Source organism: Nerophis lumbriciformis, linkage group LG09, assembly GCF_033978685.3.
Source record: "Nerophis lumbriciformis linkage group LG09, RoL_Nlum_v2.1, whole genome shotgun sequence".
Taxonomy (NCBI): Eukaryota; Metazoa; Chordata; class Actinopteri; order Syngnathiformes; family Syngnathidae; genus Nerophis; species Nerophis lumbriciformis.
This window is the reverse complement of record NC_084556.2, coordinates 49,481,671-49,501,515: the sequence shown is the minus strand read 5'-3', so window position 1 is coordinate 49,501,515 and position 19,845 is coordinate 49,481,671. Positions and strand designations below refer to the sequence as shown.

The following is a 19,845-nucleotide window of genomic DNA, read 5'->3' as shown; positions in this document are numbered from 1 at the left end:
TTGGGGTTAGGTTTTTTTTTTATTAGATCGCAATTTTTGCCAGTCCTGATGTGTGTGTTCAGTTCGGTGAGTTTTGAAGCATGTTAAGGGGGTCAAATTACAGCTCAAAGAGGCAAAAGTGACTGTTTTTAGTACATTTTTGTCTTGAAGGGGGAATTGCCAACTTCCTGTTGATTTTTGCCCGAGGAAATTAATTAATGAAAAGTAGGGCTAAGTGAGCCCTACATAGAGGTTTTTGTTTCATGTCTCTACAACATTCGTACTGGGAGTTATAAGCAGTTTTCTTTCTAGGGGGGCGCTAGAGCGCAATTTTGAGTTTTGGGGTTCGTTTTTTTTATTAAAAGACAATTTACGCAGGTCCTGATGTGTGGGTCAAATATGGTGAGTTTTGAAGCATGTTAAGTGGGTCAAATTAGTGCTCAAAGAGGCGGCGGAATAATAATAAAACCTTAGAAAAACAATAGGTCCTTATGTCCCATTGCAAAAGGACTCCCGTTGGGATTCCTTTTACAATGGGCCATGCGGGCCCTAATTAAGAGGACTTAGAGGAAACTAAATGACCTCAAATATAGCTACAAACCGAGGCATAATGATGCAATATGTACATATAGCTAGCCTAAATAGCATGTTAGCATCGATTAGCTTGCAGTCATGCAGTGACCAAACATGTCTGATTAGCACTCTACACATGTCAATAACATCGACAAAACTCACCTTTGTGCATTCATGCACAAAATTAAAAGTTTGGCGGACAAAATGAGACAGAAAAAGGATAAAAACACGTCCTAGGAAGTCGGAGAAAGTTATACATGTAAACAAACTACGGTGAGTTCAAGGACCGCCAAAATTAGTAGGACAAAAACGGCGCTCGCCAAATACTCGAATCAGTGAAGCATGTTTAATATAAACAGTGTGCTTTGTAACAATTAGGGAGGCTTGTGTCATGTTTGTCCTCCTACAGAAACCATATTAAAACAAAAAATAGATTTTTTTCCCCTCATCTTTTTCCATTTTTCATACATTTTTTAAAAAGCTTCAGAGAGCCACTAGGGCGGCGCTAAAGTAACTAGTATATCATGCAAAAGCGCAGATTCCAACCATTGAAATACTTTGTATAGTTCAAGACTTCCGGTCATTAGAAAACATCACTGCACATCATAATGGCAGCTACACTTTCCATCGTAAAGATCTAAAAAAATGATTTGGGAATGTCAGGCGTGGGTCACCACTTTGTCAACAAATGCGTCAGCAAATTGTTGAACAGTTTAAGAAAAACCTTTCTCAACCAGCTATTGCAAGGAATTTAGGGATTTCACCATCTACGGTCCGTAATATCATCAAAGGCTTCAGAGAATCTGGAGAAATCGCTGCACGTAAGCAGCTAAGCCCGTGACCTTCGATCCCTCAGGCTGTACTTCATCAACAAGCGACATCAGTGTGTAAAGGACATCACCACATGGGCTCAGGAACACTTTAGAAATCCACTGTCAGTAACTACAGTTGGTCGCTACACCTGTAAGTGCAAGTTAAAATTCTCCTATGCAAGGCGAAAACCGTTTATCAACAACACCCAGAAACGACGTCGGCTTCGCTGTTGCTTGAGCTCATCTAAGATGGACTGATACAAAGTGGAAAAGTGTTCTGTGGTCTGACGAGTCCACATTTCAAATTGTTTTTGGAAACTGTGGACGTCGTGTCCTCCGGACCAAAGAGGAAAAGAACCATCCGGATTGTTATAGGCGCAAAGTTGAAAAGCCAGCATCTGTGATGGTATGGGGGTGTATTAGTGCCCAAGACATGGGTAACTTACACATCTGTGAAGGCACCATTAATGCTGAAAGGTACATACAGGTTTTGGAGCAACATATGTTGCCATCCAAGCAACGTTACCATGGACGCCCCTGCTTATTTCAGCAAGACATCATGTACTATGAAGCCCGTGTTACATCAACGTGGCTTCATAGTAAAAGAGTGCAGGTACTAGACTGGCCTGCCTGTCGTCCAGACCTGTCTCCCATTGAAAATGTGTGGCGCATTATGAAGCCTAAAATACCACAAGGGAGACCCCCGGACTGTTGAACAACTTAAGCTGTACATCAAGCAAGAATGGGAAAGAATTCCACCTGAAAAGCTTCAAAAATGTGTCTCCTCAGTTCCCAAACGTTTACTGAGTGTTGTTAAAAGGAAAGGCCATGTAACACAGTGGTGAACATGCCCTTTCCCAACTACTTTGGCACGTGTTGCAGCCATGAAATTCTAAGTTAATTATTATTTGCAAAAAAAAAATAAAGTTTATGAGTTTGAACATCAAATATGTTGTCTTTGTAGTGCATTCAACTGAATATGGGTTGAAAAGGATTTGCAAATATTCCGTTTATATTTACATCTAACACAATTTCCCAACTCATATGGAAACGGGGTTTGTAATTGAGACGCAACATATTTGTTTGTGCGTCACAGCGGCGGCCCAGGACGTGACCATATTTGGCAAGGCGGTGTTATTTAACAGAGTGAGTCACTCCTGCACCTTAAGGTGAAACCTGAGGTGGGCGGGGGTTGGGTTGAGGGTGCTGGGGGGGGGGGGGGGGGGGGCATTAAAAGGGGCTGTTGTTATTTGTTATTGTCAAGTGTGCTCGCCGAGGCGGCCGGACTAACAGGTTCTGGCCCGACTGGGGGTGGACCCTGTGATTTGGCTTTGGCCCCGCCCCTTTCAGAGAAGTGATATGTACCTGCTCTCCTCCGAATCCTCCCCCCACATTGCAGACTCAGCCACCTCAGAGACAAAAACAAAAAAGCAGACGGAGGAAGAGCCATGGTGTCAGCGGGCTTCCAAATCCTGGGCGCCGCCCTGGGGATCCTCGGCTGGATCGGGGCCATCGTCACGTGCGCCCTCCCCATGTGGAGGGTGACGGCGTTCATCGGCAGCAACATCGTCACCTCGCAGACCATGTGGGAGGGCGTGTGGATGAGCTGCGTGGTGCAGAGCACGGGGCAGATGCAGTGCAAGGTCTACGACTCCATGCTGGCGCTCACCTCCGACCTGCAGGCCGCCCGCGCCCTCATGGTCATCTCCATCGTGGTGGGCGTCATGGCCATCCTGCTGGCGGTGGCCGGGGGGAAATGCACCAACTGCGTGAAGAACCCGGCCTCCAAGACCAAGGTGGCCATCGCCGCCGGCGCGGTCTTCATCATCGCCGGCGTCCTCTGCCTGGTCCCCGTGTGTTGGACGGCGCACAGCGTGATCCGAGACTTCTACAACCCGCTGGTGGTCAGCGCCCAGAAGAGAGAGCTGGGGGCGGCGCTCTACATCGGCTGGGGGGCGGCCGCCCTGATGATCATCGGGGGAGGCATGCTGTGCTGCAACTGCCCCGCCAAGGGCGAGGAGTCCTACACGGCTCGCTACAGCGCCGCGCGCTCCGATGCCTCGGCGCCGGCGTCCGGCAAAGACTTTGTGTAAGGAAAAGAGGACGAAATGTTTACTGGGACATTATAGTCGGACAGGAAGTTGTTTTGTATACGCGCACCATATTTGTACAAACGTTGTTCTTATTACCAATCCTTTTGAAACATGATTTCTTATTGCTGATGTTTCACGTAAATAAATATTTTGTTAACAAATCACACCGCACCCCTTTTTCTTTGCACACACACACCCACACACACACACACACACACACACACACACACACACACACACACACACACACACACACACACACGCACAGAGGTTGCCGTTAGTGAAAAGAGGGCAGCAGTGTTTCTTGTTGGTCAGGTTTAGGTGCGGCACACAAACGTTTCTTGGTTCGCCCAACAAGTTACAGTGTCTGCTCGAGTAAATACTCAGAATGTTTTATTCACACGTTATGAACTCGTGAATGTTCGTTGTTCAATGAACGCGAACAATCAAGAAGACGCAGGCTTTTTTTATTTTTATCAAAATATTTTTTTTATATAATATATACATATATATATATATATATATATATATATATACGGGGTTTGTAATATAAAAATATATATATTAGAGATGCGCGGATAGGCAATTATTTCATCCGCAACCGCATCAGAAAGTCGTCAACCATCCGCAATCCACCCGATCTAACATTTGATCAGAACCGCATCTGCCCGCCATCCGCCCGCACCCGCCCGTTGTTATATATCTAATATAGACGATGCAAGGCATTAGTGAGGTTATAAAGCTTTTGCCTGTTAAAGAAAGGAGACTGATCCAATGCAGCACAGACATTCGCGTGCCATGTTGTCACGACCCAGACGCACACCAGTGCGCAATCATATGGGAGCCGCGCTGAGCGCACCTCCAAGCGCGTCTCGCTGCCGGCGACGGCCGGGTATATGGGCCCGACGCTCCAGCGCCATCCATTTTCAGGGCTAGTTGATTCGGCAGGTGGGTTGTTACACACTCCTTAGCGGGTTCCAACTTCCATGGCCACCGTCCTGCTGTCTATATCAACCAGGGTGAGCCCCACCCCTTTCGTGAGCGCACTGCGCGCGGAGTGACCCCTGTTACGCGCCCCCGGCAACAGGGGTGGCGGGCAGGTAAGCTGCGCGGGCAGGTAAGCTGCGCGGGCGGAGCGCGCGGAGTGACCCCTGTTACGAGCCCCCGGCCACGGGGGTGGCGGGCAGGTAAGCTGCTTACCTGCTGCGCGTGACGCCGGCCGCGGCGAAGGCGGACGAGGCGGGGTGTCGGTGCGGTGGGCGCGGTGGTGACCCTGGACGTGCGTCGGGCCCTTCTCGCGGATCGCCTCAGCTACGGCTCCCGGTGGGGCCCTCTCGGGGGAAGGGGCCTCGGTCCCGGACCCCGGCGAGGCGTCGGGGGCCTTCTCCGCTCCGTAAAAGTGTCCATCTCTTTTTTTTTTTTTCTTCTGTTGTGGCATATGCTGCAGGTGCCTGCTCGTTTTTCGTATGTGGGTAACAACATTTAACTATGTATATATATTTCCGAATTGATTTAACTGCCACCAGCCTGAATCTATTTAAAATCTAATTTTTTTCAACCGCCCGACCCGACCCGACCCGCGGATAAAATCTAATTTTTTTAAATTTCATCCGCCCGATCCGCGGATAATCCGCGGACTCCGCGGTTGTGCCCGCAAACCGCGCATCTCTAATATATATATATATATATATATTTTTTTTTTTTATATTACAAACCCCGTTTCCATATGAGTTGGGAAATTGTGTTAGATGTAAATATAAACGGAATACAATGATTTGCAAATCCTTTTCAACCCATATTAGAGATGCGCGGTTTGCGGGCACAACCGCGGGGTCCGCGGATTATCCGCGGATCGGGCGGATGAAATAAAAAAAAATTAGATTTTATCCGCGGGTCGGGTCGGGTCGGGTCGGGTCGGGTCGGGTCGGGTCGGGCGGTTGAAATTAAAAAAAATTAGATTTTAAATAGATTCAGGCGGGTGGCAGTTAAACCAATTGGGAAATATATATACATAGTTAAATGTTGTTACCCACATACGAAAAACGAGCAGGCACCTGCAGCATATGCCACAACAGAAGAAAAAAAAAAAAGAGATGGACACTTTTACGGAGCGGAGAAGGGACGCCTCGCCGGGGTCTGGGACCGAGGCCCCTTCCCCCGAGAGGGCCCCACCGGGAGCCGTAGCTGAGGCGATCCGCGAGAAGGGCCTGACGCACGTCCAGGGTCACCACCGTGCCCACCGCACCGACACCCCGCCTCGTCCGCCTTCGCCGCGGCCGGCGTCACGCGCAGCAGGTAAGCAGCCGCCACCCCCGTGGCCGGGGGCTTGTAACAGGGGTCACTCCGCGCGCAGTGCGCTCACGAAAGGGGTGGGGCTCACCCTGGTTGATATAGACAGCAGGACGGTGGCCATGGACGTCGGAACCTGCTAAGGAGTGTGTAACAACCCACCTGCCGAATCAACTAGCCCTGAAAATGGATGGCGCTGGAGCGTCGGGCCCATACCCGGCCGTCGCCGGCAGCGAGACGCGCTTGGAGGTGCGCTCAGCGCGGCTCCCATATGATTGCGCACTGGTGTGCGTCTGGGTCATGACAGCGTGGCACGCGAATGTCTGTGATGCATTGGATCAGTCTCCTTTCTTTAACAGGCAAAAGCTTTATAACCTCACTAATGCCTTGCATCGTCTATATTAGATATATAACAACGGGCGGGTGCGGTTCTGATCAAATGTTACATCGGGTGGATGGCGGATGGTTGACGACTTTCTGATGCGGTTGCGGATGAAATAATTGCCTATCCGCGCATCTCTAACCCATATTCAATTGAATGCTGTCAAGACTTGGACTATGGCGTGGTTTGTTCTCCCGTGGTGCAAATGAACATTTGGACCAGACATGGCGTGAAGGTGAAGACAATATTTATTTTACACTAACAAAGGAACAAAAAGTGCGCTCAAGGCGGAAGTACAAACTTGACTAACGAAACAAAAAGACTTGCACGTGGGCAAAAAACTATGTACATGAACAAAAGTCGCTAACTGTGGCATGAATCGAAAAAAAACTTACTCGACATGGCATGAAGTGCGCAGAGGTAAACAGAGTGAGAAGCAGAAAGTCAGGGGTATGATGTCGCCAGGGAGACTTCCTGGCAACAATGGGTTTAAATAATAATGACATGATTAAAGACAGGTGCGTGAGTCGTGAGGGCAGGTGAAAACTAATGGGTTGCTATGGTGACAAACAAGAGTGCACAATGAGTCCAAACGTGGAACAGGTGAAACTAATGGGTAACCATGGAAACAAGACAAGGGAGTGAAAAGCCAGAAACTAAAGAGTCCAATAACTAAACAAAACATGATTACACAGACATGACAAATGCAAAACAAAGACAACATATTTGATGTTCAAACTCATAAAATATTTTTTTTTTTTTTGCAAATATTAATTAACTAGGTAGTTGGGAAAGGGCATGTTCACCACTGTGTTACATCACCTTTTCTTTGAACAACATTCAATAAACGATTGGGAACTGAGGAAACTAATTGTTGAAGCTTTGAAAGTGGAATTCTTTCCCATTCTTGTTTTATGTAGAGCTTCAGTCGTTCAACAGTCCGGGGTCTCCGCTGTCGTATTTTACGCTTCATAATGCGCCACACATTTTCGATGGGAGCCAGGTCTGGACTGCAGGCGGGACCAGGAAAGTACCCGCACTCTTTTTTTTAACGAAGCCACGCTGTTGTAACACGTGCTGAATGTGGCTTGGCATTGTCTTGCTGAAATAAGCAGGGGCGTTCATGAAAAAGACGGCGCTTAGATGGCAGCATATGTTCTTCCAAAACCTGTATGTACCTTTCAGCATTAATGGTGCCTTCACAGATGTGTAAGTTACCCATGCCTTGGGCACTAATGCACCCCCATACCATCACAGATGCTGGCTTTTGAACTTTGCGTCGATAACAGTCTGGATGGTTCGCTTCCCCTTTGGTCCGGATGACACGATGTCGAATATTTCCAAAAACAATTTGAAATGTGGACTCGTCAGACCACAGAACACTTTTCCACTTTGCATGAGTCCATCTTAGATGATCTCGGGCGGCGTTTCTGGATGTTGTTGATAAATGGCTTTCGCTTTGCATAGTAGAGCTTTAACTTGCACTTACAGATGTAACGACTAACTGTATTTACTGACAGTGGTTTTCTGAAGTGTTCCTGAGCCCATGTGGTGATATCCTTTAGAGATTAGTGATGTCCGATAATGGCTTTTTGCCGATATCCGATATTCTGATATTGTCCAACTCTTTAATTACCGATACCGATATCAACCGATACCGATATCAACCGATATATACAGTCGTGGAATTAACACATTATTATGCCTAATTTGGACAACCAGGTATGGTGAAGATAAGGTATTTAAAAAAAATAAAAATAAAATAAAACAAGATAAATAAAATAAAAACATTTTCTTGAATAAAAAAGAAAGTAAAACAATATAAAAACAGTAACATAGAAACTAGTAATTAATGAAAATGAGTAAAATTAACTGTTAAAGGTTAGTACTATTAGTGGACCAGCAGCACGCACAATCATGTGTGCTTACGGACTGTATCCCTTGCAGACTGTATTGATATATATTGATATATAATGTAGGAACCACAATATTAATAACAGAAAGAAACAACCCTTTTGTGTGAATGAGTGTAAATGGGGGAGGGAGGTTTTTCGGGTGGGTGCACTAATTGTAAGTGTATCTTGTGTTTTTTATGTTGATTTAATTTAAAGAAAAGAAAAGAAAACAAAACGATGCCAATAATTTCCGATATTACATTTTAACGCATTTATCATCTCTATTAGAGATTGATGTTTGTTTTTGATACAGTGCCGTCTGAGGAATCGAAGGTCACGGTCATTCAATGTTGGTTTCCGGCCATGCCGCTTACGTGCAGTGACTTCTCCAGATTCTCTGAACCTTTTGATGATATTATGGACCGTAGATGTTGAAATCCCTACATTTCTTGCAATTGCACTTTGAGAAACGTTGTTCTTAAACCATACTTGCCAACCCTCCCGGATTTTCCGGGAGACTCCCGAAATTCAGCGCCTCTCCCGAAAACCTCCCGGGACAAATTTTCTCCCGAAAATCTCCCGAAATTCAGGCGGACTCAGGTCCTCCACAATATAAAAAAGCATACCTGCCCAATTACGTTATAACTATAGAATGATGGAAGGCGAGTTCTTGGTTTCTTATGTGGGTTTATTGTTAGGCAGTTTCATTAACGTCCTCCCAGCGTGGCAACAACACACAACAACAGCAGTCACTTTTTTGTATACCGTAAAGCAGTTCGTCTGCCGTAAACAGCAATGTTGTGACACTCTTAAACAGGACAATACTGCCATCTAGTGCATATGTGTGTGTATGTATGTAAATAAATGAACACTGAAATTCAAGTATTTCTTTTATATATATATATATATATATATATATATATATATATATATATATATATATATATATATATATATATATATGTATATATATATGTATATATATATATATAATAAAAAAAAAATATATATATGATAAAATAAATATATATATATATATATATATATATATATATATATATATATACATATACATATAGCTAGAACTCACTGAACTGCCATCTAGTGCATATGTGTGTGTATGTATGTAAATAAATGAACACTGAAATTCAAGTATTTCTTTTATATATATATATATATATATATATATATATATATATATATATATATATATGTATATATATATATATGTATATATATATATATATATATATATATATATATATATAGCTAGAATTCACTGAACGTCAAGTATTTCTTATATATATATATATATATATATATGTATATATATATATATGTATATATATATATATATATATATATATATATATATATATATATATATATATATATATATATATATGAAATACTTGACTTGGTGAATTCTAGCTGTAAATATACTCCTCCCCTTTTAGCCACGCCCCCAACCACGCCCCCGTCCCACCCCGACCACGCCCACCCCTCCCCCCACCTCCCGAAATCGGAGGTCTCAAGGTTGGCAAGTATGTCTTAAACTGTTTGACTATTTGCTCACGCAGTTGTGGACAAAGGGGTGTACCTCGCCTCATCCTTTCTTGTGAAAGACTGAGGATTTTTTTGGGAAGCTGTTTTTATACCCAATCATGGCACCCACCTGTTCCCAATTAGCCTGCACACCTGTGGGATGTTCCAAATAAGTGTTTGATGAGCATTCCTCAACTTTATCAGTATTTATTGCCACCTTTCCCAACTTCTTTGTCACGTGTTGCTGGCATCAAATTCTAAAGTTAATGATTATTTGCAAAAAAAAAAAAAAAAGTTTATCAGTTTGAACATCAAATATGTTGTCTTTGTAGCATATTCAACTGAATATGGGTTGAAAAGGATTTGCAAATCATTGTATTCCGTTTATATTTACATCTAACACAATTTCCCAACTCATATGGAAACGGGGTTTGTACCTCAGTTTGAATAAAAACACCGAAACTCTCACATCAAGTGTTTGCTCAAGGCGACACTGCTGTGGGAGTGCGTGCGTGTGTGTGTGTGTGTGTGTGTGTGTGTGTGTGTGTGTGTGTGTGCGCATGCACAGGTGGGCCATTGTGGATCCTCGCTGCAGGTGACAAAGCTCGGGTGTGAAAACAAAGAAGAAAAGGAGGAAGAAAACCAAAAAAAAAAAAAACCCCACAGGTCTCAGTTTTCGTCTATTGTGTGCGAGCTCACAAGCTCCGCCCCTCGACGTCGTACGAGACCGAGAGTCGGCAGCAAACATCACTTTGGATCCCCAAGCGTCGGCGATGGCGTCTCAGGGCCTCCAGATGCTGGCCGTGCTGCTGGCCTTCATGGGCTGGTTGGGCGCCATCGTCACGTGCGCCCTGCCCATGTGGCGGGTGACGGCGTTCGTCGGCGCCAACATCGTGACGGCGCAGGTGATCTGGGAGGGCCTGTGGATGACCTGCGTGGTGCAGAGCACGGGCCAGATGCAGTGCAAGGTCTACGACTCCATGCTGGCGCTGCCGCAGGACCTGCAGGCGGCCCGCGCCATGGTGGTGGTCTCGGTGATGGTGGGCGTGTTGGGCGTTCTGGTGGCGGCGGCCGGCGGGAAGTGCACCAACTGCGTGGAGGACGAGACGGCCAAGGCCAAAGCGTGCATCGTGGCGGGCGTCATGTTCGTCATCGGCGCCCTGCTCGTCATGATCCCCGTGTCGTGGTCGGCCCACACCGTCATCCGGGACTTCTACAACCCGCTGGTGACCGCCGCTCAGAGGCGGGAGCTCGGCGCCGCGCTCTACATCGGCTGGGGCTCGGCCGCCATGCTGCTGCTGGGGGGGGGGATTCTCTGCAACAACTGCCCCCCCAGCGACAGGCGCCCCTACGCGCCCGCCAAGTTTGTGTCCGCCAAGAGCGCCTCGTCCAACGTGGACTACGTGTGAGTGTGTGTGTGTGTGTTCTTTTATTTCTACCCTTCTTGAGACATCAACAAGGAAAAGTACCTTCCATATGAGGACCGTAAGACCCAAATCATGGTCCCAATAGAGAAAAGCATTGCATCTAATAGAGAATGTCTGGTGGTGAAATCTATCAAAATGAGGGTGGTCAATTAATACAAATAAATAAATATGTATATAGAGACATACTATAATATCTTGAATTAAATAATGAAGATTAAAAACCAATTACAAGCAAAAAAATTTAAAAAAGATAAGTAAAAGCTTACCTTTTTTATATTTACATAGTATGTATTTATTATTAATGCTGTAAATAAAAATCTTTATATATCTAGAAAGGGTGATCCTCAAGAGGTAGGCATTTTTCACGGGTCTCAAGAAGGTAACAAATACAAGAATATGTGTGTGTGTTGTTGTATTTCTACCCTTCTTGAGACATCAACAAGGAAAAGTAGCTTCCATATGAGGACCGTAGGACCCAAATCATGGCCCCAATACAGAAAAGCATTGCATCTAATAGAGAATGTCTCATTTGCACCCCTGGTGGTGAAATCTATCAAAATGAGGGTGGTCCCAAAAAGGAGGGATTTTTCAAATTGACTGTGTGTCGGTTTTAAAATTGCTTCCCCTCTGGTCAACATATGAAATAACAAGTGTGTGTAAAAAAATTAAGTTCTCCCCCTCTGGCCAACATATGTAATAATAAGTGTGTGTACGAAATTAAAATGTGCCTCCTTTGGGCAAAATTAATACAAATAAATAAATAAATAAATATGTATATAGAGACATACTGTAATAACTCGAATTAAATAATGAAGATTAAAAACCAATTACAAACAAAAAATTTAAAAAAAATAACTAAAAGCTTACCTTTTTTATATTTACATAGTATGTATTTATTATTAATGCTGTAAATAAAAATCTTTATATGTCTATAAAGGGTGGTCCTCAAGAGGTAGGCATTTTTCACGGGTCTCAAGAAGGTAACAAATACAAGAATATGTGTGTGTATGTTCTTGTATTTCTACCCTTCTTGAGACATCAACAAGGAAAAGTACCTTCCATATGAGGACCGTAGGACCCAAATCATGGTCCCAATACAGAAAAGCATTGCATCTAATAGAGAATGTCTCATTTGCACCCCTGGTGGTGGAATCTATCAAAATGAGGGTGGTCCCAAAAAGGAGGGATTTTTCAAATTGACTGTGTGTCGGTTTTAAAAGTGCTCCTCCTCTGGTCAACATATGAAATAACAAGTGTGTGTAAAAAATGTAAGTTCTCCCCCTCTGGCCAACATATGTAATAATACGTGTGTGTAAGAAATTGAAATGCGCCCCCTTTGGGCAAAATCAATACAAATAAATAAATAAATATGTATATAGAGACATACTATAATATCTTGAATTAAATAATGAAGGTTAAAAACCAATTACAAGCAAAAAAAATGTAAAAAAGATAACTAAAAGCTTACCTTTTTTATATTTACATAGTATGTATTTATTATTAATGCTGTAAATAAAAATCTTTATATGTCTAGAAAGGGTGATCCTCAAAAGGTAGGCATTTTTCACGGGTCTCAAGAAGGTAACAAATACAAGAATATGTGTGTGTGTGTTGTTGTATTTCTACCCTTCTTGAGACATCAACAAGGAAAAGTACCTTCCATATGAGGACCGTAGGACCCAAATCATGGCCCCAATACAGAAAAGCATTGCATCTAATAGAGAATGTCTCATTTGCACCCCTGGTGGTGAAATCTATCAAAATGAGGGTGGTCCCAAAAAGGAGGGATTTTTCAAATTGACTGTGTGTTGGTTTTAAAAGTGCTCCCCCTCTGGTCAACATATGAAATAACAAGTGTGTGTAAAAAAATTAAGTTCTCCCCCTCTGGCCAACATATGTTATAAAAAGTGTGTGTAAGAAATTGAAATGCGCCCCCTTTGGGCAAAATTTATATAAATAAATAAATAAATATGTATATAGAGACATACTGTAATATCTTGAATTAAATAATGATGATTAAAAACCAATTACAAACAAAATATTTTTAAAATTAACTAAAAGCTTACCTTTTTTATATTTGCATAGTATGTATTTATTATTAATGTTGTAAATACACATCTTTATATGTCTAGAAAGGCTGGTCCTCAAGAGGTAGGCATTTTTCACGGGTCTCAAGAAGGTAACAAATACAAGAATATGTGTGTGTGTTCTTGTATTTCTACCTTTCTTGAGACATCAACAAGGAAAAGTACCTTCCATATGAGGACCGTAAGACCAAAATCATGGTCCCAATAGAGAAAAGCATTGCAACTAATAGAGAATGTCTCATTTGCACCACTGGTGGTGACTGTGTGTCGGTTTTAAAAGTGCTCCCCCTCTGGTCAACTTATGAAATAACAAGTGTGTGTAAAAAAATTGAATGGCCAAAATTAATTAAAAATAAATAAATAAATAAATATGTATATAGAGACATACTTTAATAACTTAAAGTAAATAATGAAGATTAAAAACCTATTACCAAAAAAAAAATGTTAATTACTAAAAGTTTACCTTTTTTATATTTGCATATTAAGTATACATTATTAATGTTGTAATTACACATCTTTATATGTTTAGAAAGGGTGGTCCTAAAGATGTAGTCATTTTTCGGAGGTCTCAAGAAGGTAACAAATACAAGAATATGTGTGTGTCCTATTTGTGTTTGGCTGACCTATGTTTCACATTTGCAGATGAGAAGACGGTAGAAGATTCCAGAATCCTGCAAAGAACTTCTCAGTGTCTTGTTTTTTCCAAGACTCTTCTTGACATTGAAGAGTGAATTCATTCCAAAATCTTTCATTATTATTTCATTTCTGTCTAATACGCAAGTTAATATTCAAAGCTTTTTTGTTTTGTTGCTGTGATCTATACTGAATGAAGATAAATGTGTCTGGAATGGAATACTTCTGACAGTACACTTCAGTATGTGTACTGTGTACTTAATACGCATATGTTAGCAAAGTAGTATTGTCCCAGATACATTACTGTATTTGTGTACTAACTGTCATGGTCCTTTGTTATCAACTTCCTGTGTTCTGGGTCTTTTCCTGTCCAGCGCTCTTATTTTGGTGTCTATTTCCTGTCACTGTTGCCAACCAGGCTGCTGTATATGCCAGCTGTGCCTGTTGAACAGGTCTGGATCATAGTCTCCTTAGTGCACTAATGTCTGTGATTGTTTGTTCCCTGCTCTTTGCTCTTTTCTTTTTTTAGTTTTTTTTCATTAAAATAAAAAAGTATGTATCTGCATTTTTCCATCTCTCAATTTTCTATCTTTATAGTTTTGGTTGTGTTTTTTTTACATTTCCATTTTTCTGCGATTTTTTTTTTTGTCTTTTTCTTTTTGTTCCATTATTCTGTATTTTATTTTTTTATTCTCTTTTTCTTTTTTTCTTTTTCTTTTTTTCCCCCTAATTTTATATTGTTCTCTTTTTTCAAAGTTTTGCTTCTTTTTGGTTTTTTATCTTTTTATTTTTGTTTTCATTTTAAAATTAAGATTTTGGCATTTGTTTTATTTCCTTTTTATTCTTCTTAATCTTCATTTTCTTAATTTTATTCTATATTTCTTTCTGCTTTTTAGCATTTTGTCTGCTTTTCTTTTTTTCTTTTTTTCTTCTTTTTTTCTAATTTGTTTACTCTTTTATTTTTGTCTTATTTTTGTCTTTTTCCTTTATTTTATAAATGTGTATTTATGCATTTTTACTTTTCCTTATTTAATTTTTTTTTTCCATTTTAGATTTTCCTTTTTTTTTCTTGGTATTTTTCTTCTTTCCTTTTTAATGATGAATTGCAACCACTCGACAAAACATTATCACTAACATTTTGATCACACAATAAAATATATGCCGACCTATTTTTAATTGTAAAATTCTTAAAAAATAATTATTTTATTTACATTCTTGGAATAAAACATGTGTGTCTTACATTGTGTTCCTCCTGAGCCTCACTTAGTGAGGGTGCACTCGCCTATCTTTTTTTGCCAAGATGTCTGCCATGATGCCACGCCCCTCCCAGTTGATGACATGCTCCTAGCTTAAATTTGGCCTAAATGTCTAAAACTACAAAATAAAAGATTTGAATCTGAAAAAACAGCAACTCTAATATCAACATGTACATTTGTATGAAAGTGAAAACAGAAATAAAAATGTCTTCAAAATAATTACCAGAGTGGATTGTTTTTATTTTAAGTACACAGATGTATTTTTCAATATTCAACATGAAAAGTAGATTTTTCAGTTTTAAAGGTTATTTTTCCAAGAACAAAACTTTTGGCAGTAATTTATCTTAACATTTAATTTGCACGTATTTCTTACATCAACTTCGCTGCTTTGAAAGAAGCTCAATTGTAACCAAACACCAGCACGTTTCGAAAAATGAAATTATTTACACTTCACAGAAACGCTGGATGGCACGACAGTTGAGATGAAACCTTACAACAACTAAGCAATTATAAGCAATATTTACAATCTCACGCTTTCTCCACGATAAAACTCTTGCTGCTACAGTTTGTGCACTACATTCAAGTAGGAAAAGTTTCCGACCAAGGCAAGAATCAAGTAAAGCTAAAGTAACCCAACATCGATACAACGTTGATTATACATACATGTTTTTTAAAACAACGTTGCAAAATAGTTGTATTTGTAAATTGAGACCAAATTTCAATGGTCAAGTCAACATCAGAACCCAACATTGAATAAACATAGTCAAATAGCATGTTTCAATGTTGTATTTGTGTTGTAAAATATTGGTTGGGAAATGACCAAAATTCAATGGTCAAATCAACGTCAGAACCCAACATTGATTAAGCGTTGTCAAAAAGCATGTTGTTTCAACGTTGTATTTGTGTTGTAGAATATTGGCTGGGAAATTACCAAAATTAAATGGTCAAATCAACGTCAGAACCCAACATTGAATAAATGTTGTCAAAAAGCATGTTTTAATGTTGTATTTGTGTTATAAAATATTGGTTGGAAAATGACCAAAATTCAATGGTCAAATCAACGTCACAACCCAACATTTAATAAACTTTGTCGAAAAGCATGTTGTTTCAACGTTTGGCTTGTGTTGTAGAATATCGGTTGGGAAATGACCAAAATTCAATGATCAAATCATCGTCAGAACCCGACATTGAGTAAATGTTGTCAAAAAGCATGTTGTTTCAACGTTGTAGAATATTGGTTGGAAAATTACCAAAATTAAATGGTCAAATCAACGTCAGAACCCAACATTGAATAAATGTCGTCAAAAAGCATGTTGTTTCAAAGTTGTATTTGTGTCATAGAATTTTGGTTTTAAAATGACCAAAATTCAATGGTCAAATGAACGTCAGAACCCAACATCGATTAAACGTTGTCAAAAAGCATGTTGTTTCAACGTTGTATTTGTGTTGTAGAATATCGGTTGGGAAATGACCAAAATTCAATGGTCAAATCAACGTCACAACCCAACATTTAATACACTTTGTCAAAAAGCATGTTGTTTCAGCGTTTGGCTTGTGTTGTAGAATATCGGTTGGGAAATGACCAAAATTCAATGGTCAAATCAACGTCAGAACCCGACATTGAGTAAATGTTGTCAAAAAGCATGTTGTTTCAACGTTGTATTTGTGTTGTAGAATATTGGCTGGGAAATTACCAAAATTAAATGGTCAAATCAACGTCAGAACCCAACATTGAATAAATGTTGTCAAAAAGCATGTTTTAATGTTGTATTTGTGTTATAAAATATTGGTTGGTAAATGACCAAAATTCAATGGTCAAATCAAGGTCAGAACCCGACGATTAAACATTGTCAAAAAGCATGTTGTTTCAACGTTGTATTTGTGTTATAAAATATTGGTTGGGAAATGACAAAAATTCCAATGGTCAAGTCTATGTCAGAACCCAACATTGAATAAATGTTGTCAAAAAGCATGTTGTTTCAACGTTGTATTTGTGTTGTAGAATATTGGTTGGAAAATTACCAAAATGAAATGGTCAAATCAACGTCAAAACCCGACGTTGATTAAACGTTGTCAAAAAGCATGTTTCAACGTTGTAGAATATTGGTTGGAAAATGACCAAAATTAAATGGTCTAATAAATGTCAGAACCCAACATTGATTAAACGCTGTCAAAAAGCATGTTGTTTCAACATTGTTTTTTTGTTATAAAATATTGGTTGGGAAATGACCTAAATTAAATGGTCAAATCAACGTCAGAACCCAAGGATTAAAAGTCGTCAAAAAGCATGTTGTTTCAACGTTGTATTTGTGTCGTAGAATATTGGTTAGAAAATGACCAAAATTCAATGGTCAAATCAACGTCAGAACCCAACATTGAATAAATGTTGTCAAAAAGCATGTTGTTTCAACGTTGTATTTGTGTCGTAGAATATTGGTTGGAAAATGACCAAAATTAAATGGTCAAATCAACATCAGAACCCGACGTTGATTAAAAGTCGTCAAAAAGTATGTTGTTTCAACGTTGTATTTGTGTTATAAAATATTGGTTGGAAAATGACCAAAATTCAATGGTCAAATCAACATCAGAACTCGACATTGAGTAAACGTTGTCAAAAAGCATGTTGTTTCAACGTTGTATTTGTGTTGTAGAATAGTGGTTGGAAAATTACCAAAATTAAATGGTCAAAACAACATCAGAACCCGACGTTGATTAAAAGTCGTCAAAAAGCATGTTGTTTCAACGTTGTATTTGTGTTATAAAATATTGGTTGGGAAATGACCAAAATTCAATGGTCAAATCAACGTCACAACCCAACATTTACTAAACTTTGTCAAAAAGCATGTTATTTCAACGTTTGGCTTGTGTTGTAGAATATCGGTTGGGAAATGACCAAAATTCAATGATCAAATCATCATCAGAACCCGACATTGAGTAAATGTTGTCAAAAAGCATGTTGTTTCAATGTTGTAGAATATTGGTTGGAAAATTACCAAAATTAAATGGTCACATCAATGTCAGAAACCAACATTGAATAAATGTCGTCAAAAAGCATGTTGTTTCAAAGTTGTATTTGTGTCATAGAATTTTGGTTTTAAAATGACCAAAATTCAATGGTCAAATGAACGTCAGAACCCAACATCGATTAAACGTTGTCAAAAAGCATGTTGTTTCAACATTGTATTTGTGTTGTAGAATATCGGTTGGGAAATGACCAAAATTCAATGGTCAAATCAACGTCACAACCCAACATTTAATACACTTTGTCAAAAAGCATGTTGTTTCAGCGTTTGGCTTGTGTTGTAGAATATCGGTTGGGAAATGACCAAAATTCAATGGTCAAATCAACGTCAGAACCCGACATTGAGTAAATGTTGTCAAAAAGCATGTTGTTTCAACGTTGTATTTGTGTTGTAGAATATTGGCTGGGAAATTACCAAAATTAAATGGTCAAATCAACGTCAGAACCCAACATTGAATAAATGTTGTCAAAAAGCATGTTTTAATGTTGTATTTGTGTTATAAAATATTGGTTGGTAAATGACCAAAATTCAATGGTCAAATCAAGGTCAGAACCCGACGATTAAACATTGTCAAAAATCATGTTGTTTCAACGTTGTATTTGTGTTATAAAATATTGGTTGGGAAATGACAAAAATTCCAATGGTCAAGTCTATGTCAGAACCCAACATTGAATAAATGTTGTCAAAAAGCATGTTGTTTCAACGTTGTATTTGTGTTGTAGAATATTGGTTGGAAAATTACCAAAATGAAATGGTCAAATCAACGTCAAAACCCGACGTTGATTAAACGTTGTCAAAAAGCATGTTTCAACGTTGTAGAATATTGGTTGGAAAATGACCAAAATTAAATGGTCTAATAAATGTCAGAACCCAACATTGATTAAACGCTGTCAAAAAGCATGTTGTTTCAACATTGTTTTTTTGTTATAAAATATTGGTTGGGAAATGACCAAAATTCAATGGTCAAATCAACGTCAGAACCCGACGATTAAAAGTCCTCAAAAAGCATGTTGTTTCAACGTTGTATTTGTGTCGTAGAATATTGGTCAGAAAATGACCAAAATTCAATGGTCAAATCAACGTAGGAACCCAACATTGAGTAAACGTTGTTAAAAAGCATGTTTTAATGTTGTATTTGTGTTGTAGAATATTGGTTGGAAAATTACCAAAATGAAATGGTCAAATCAACGTCAAAACCCAACATTGATTAAACGTTGTCAAAAAGCATGTTGTGTCAACATTGTATTTGTTTTGTAGAATATCGGTTGGGAAATTACCAAATTTCAATGGTCAAATCAACGTCAGAACCCAACATTGAATAAAGGTCGTCAAAAAGCATGTTTCAACGTTGTAGAATATTGGTTGGTAAATGACCAAAATTAAAGGGTCAAATCAATGTCAGAAGCCAACATTGATTAAATGTTGTCAAAAAGTATGTTGTTTCAACGTTGTATTTGTGTTGTAGAATTTTGGTTTGGAAAATTACCAATATGAAATGGTCAAATCAACGTCAAAACCTGACGTTGATTAAACGTTGTCAAAAAGCATGTTTCAACGTTTTAAAATATTGGTTGGAAATTGACCAAAATTAAATGGTTAAATCAATGTCAGAACCCAACATTGATTGAACGTCGTCAAAAAGCATGTTGTTTCAATGTTGTTTTTTTGTTATAAAATATTGGTTGGAAAATGACCCAAATTCAATGGTCAAATCAACGTCAGAACCCAAGGATTAAAAGTCGTCAAAAAGCATGTTGTTTCAACGTTGCATTTGTGTTATAAAATATTGGTTGGAAAATGACCAAAATTCAATGGTCAAATCAACGTCAGAACCCAACATTGATTAAACGT

At 39.6% G+C, this 19,845-nt stretch overlaps 2 protein-coding genes across 2 annotated transcripts in view; one reads left to right on the top strand and one right to left on the bottom strand.

Annotated features, from left to right (window-relative positions):
- LOC133607273 (uncharacterized) overlaps positions 1–19,845 on the bottom strand; it is a 66,782-nt gene that overhangs the window by 45,735 nt on the left and 1,202 nt on the right. The gene's annotated exons all lie outside the window — the stretch shown is intronic.
- On the top strand, positions 2,736–10,977 carry LOC133607048 (uncharacterized). Its single transcript, XM_072913759.1, has 2 exons — positions 2,736–3,455; positions 10,271–10,977. Exons 1-2 carry the CDS (start codon positions 2,813–2,815, stop codon positions 10,975–10,977), a joined length of 1,350 nt encoding a protein of 449 aa, XP_072769860.1. The 5' UTR covers positions 2,736–2,812.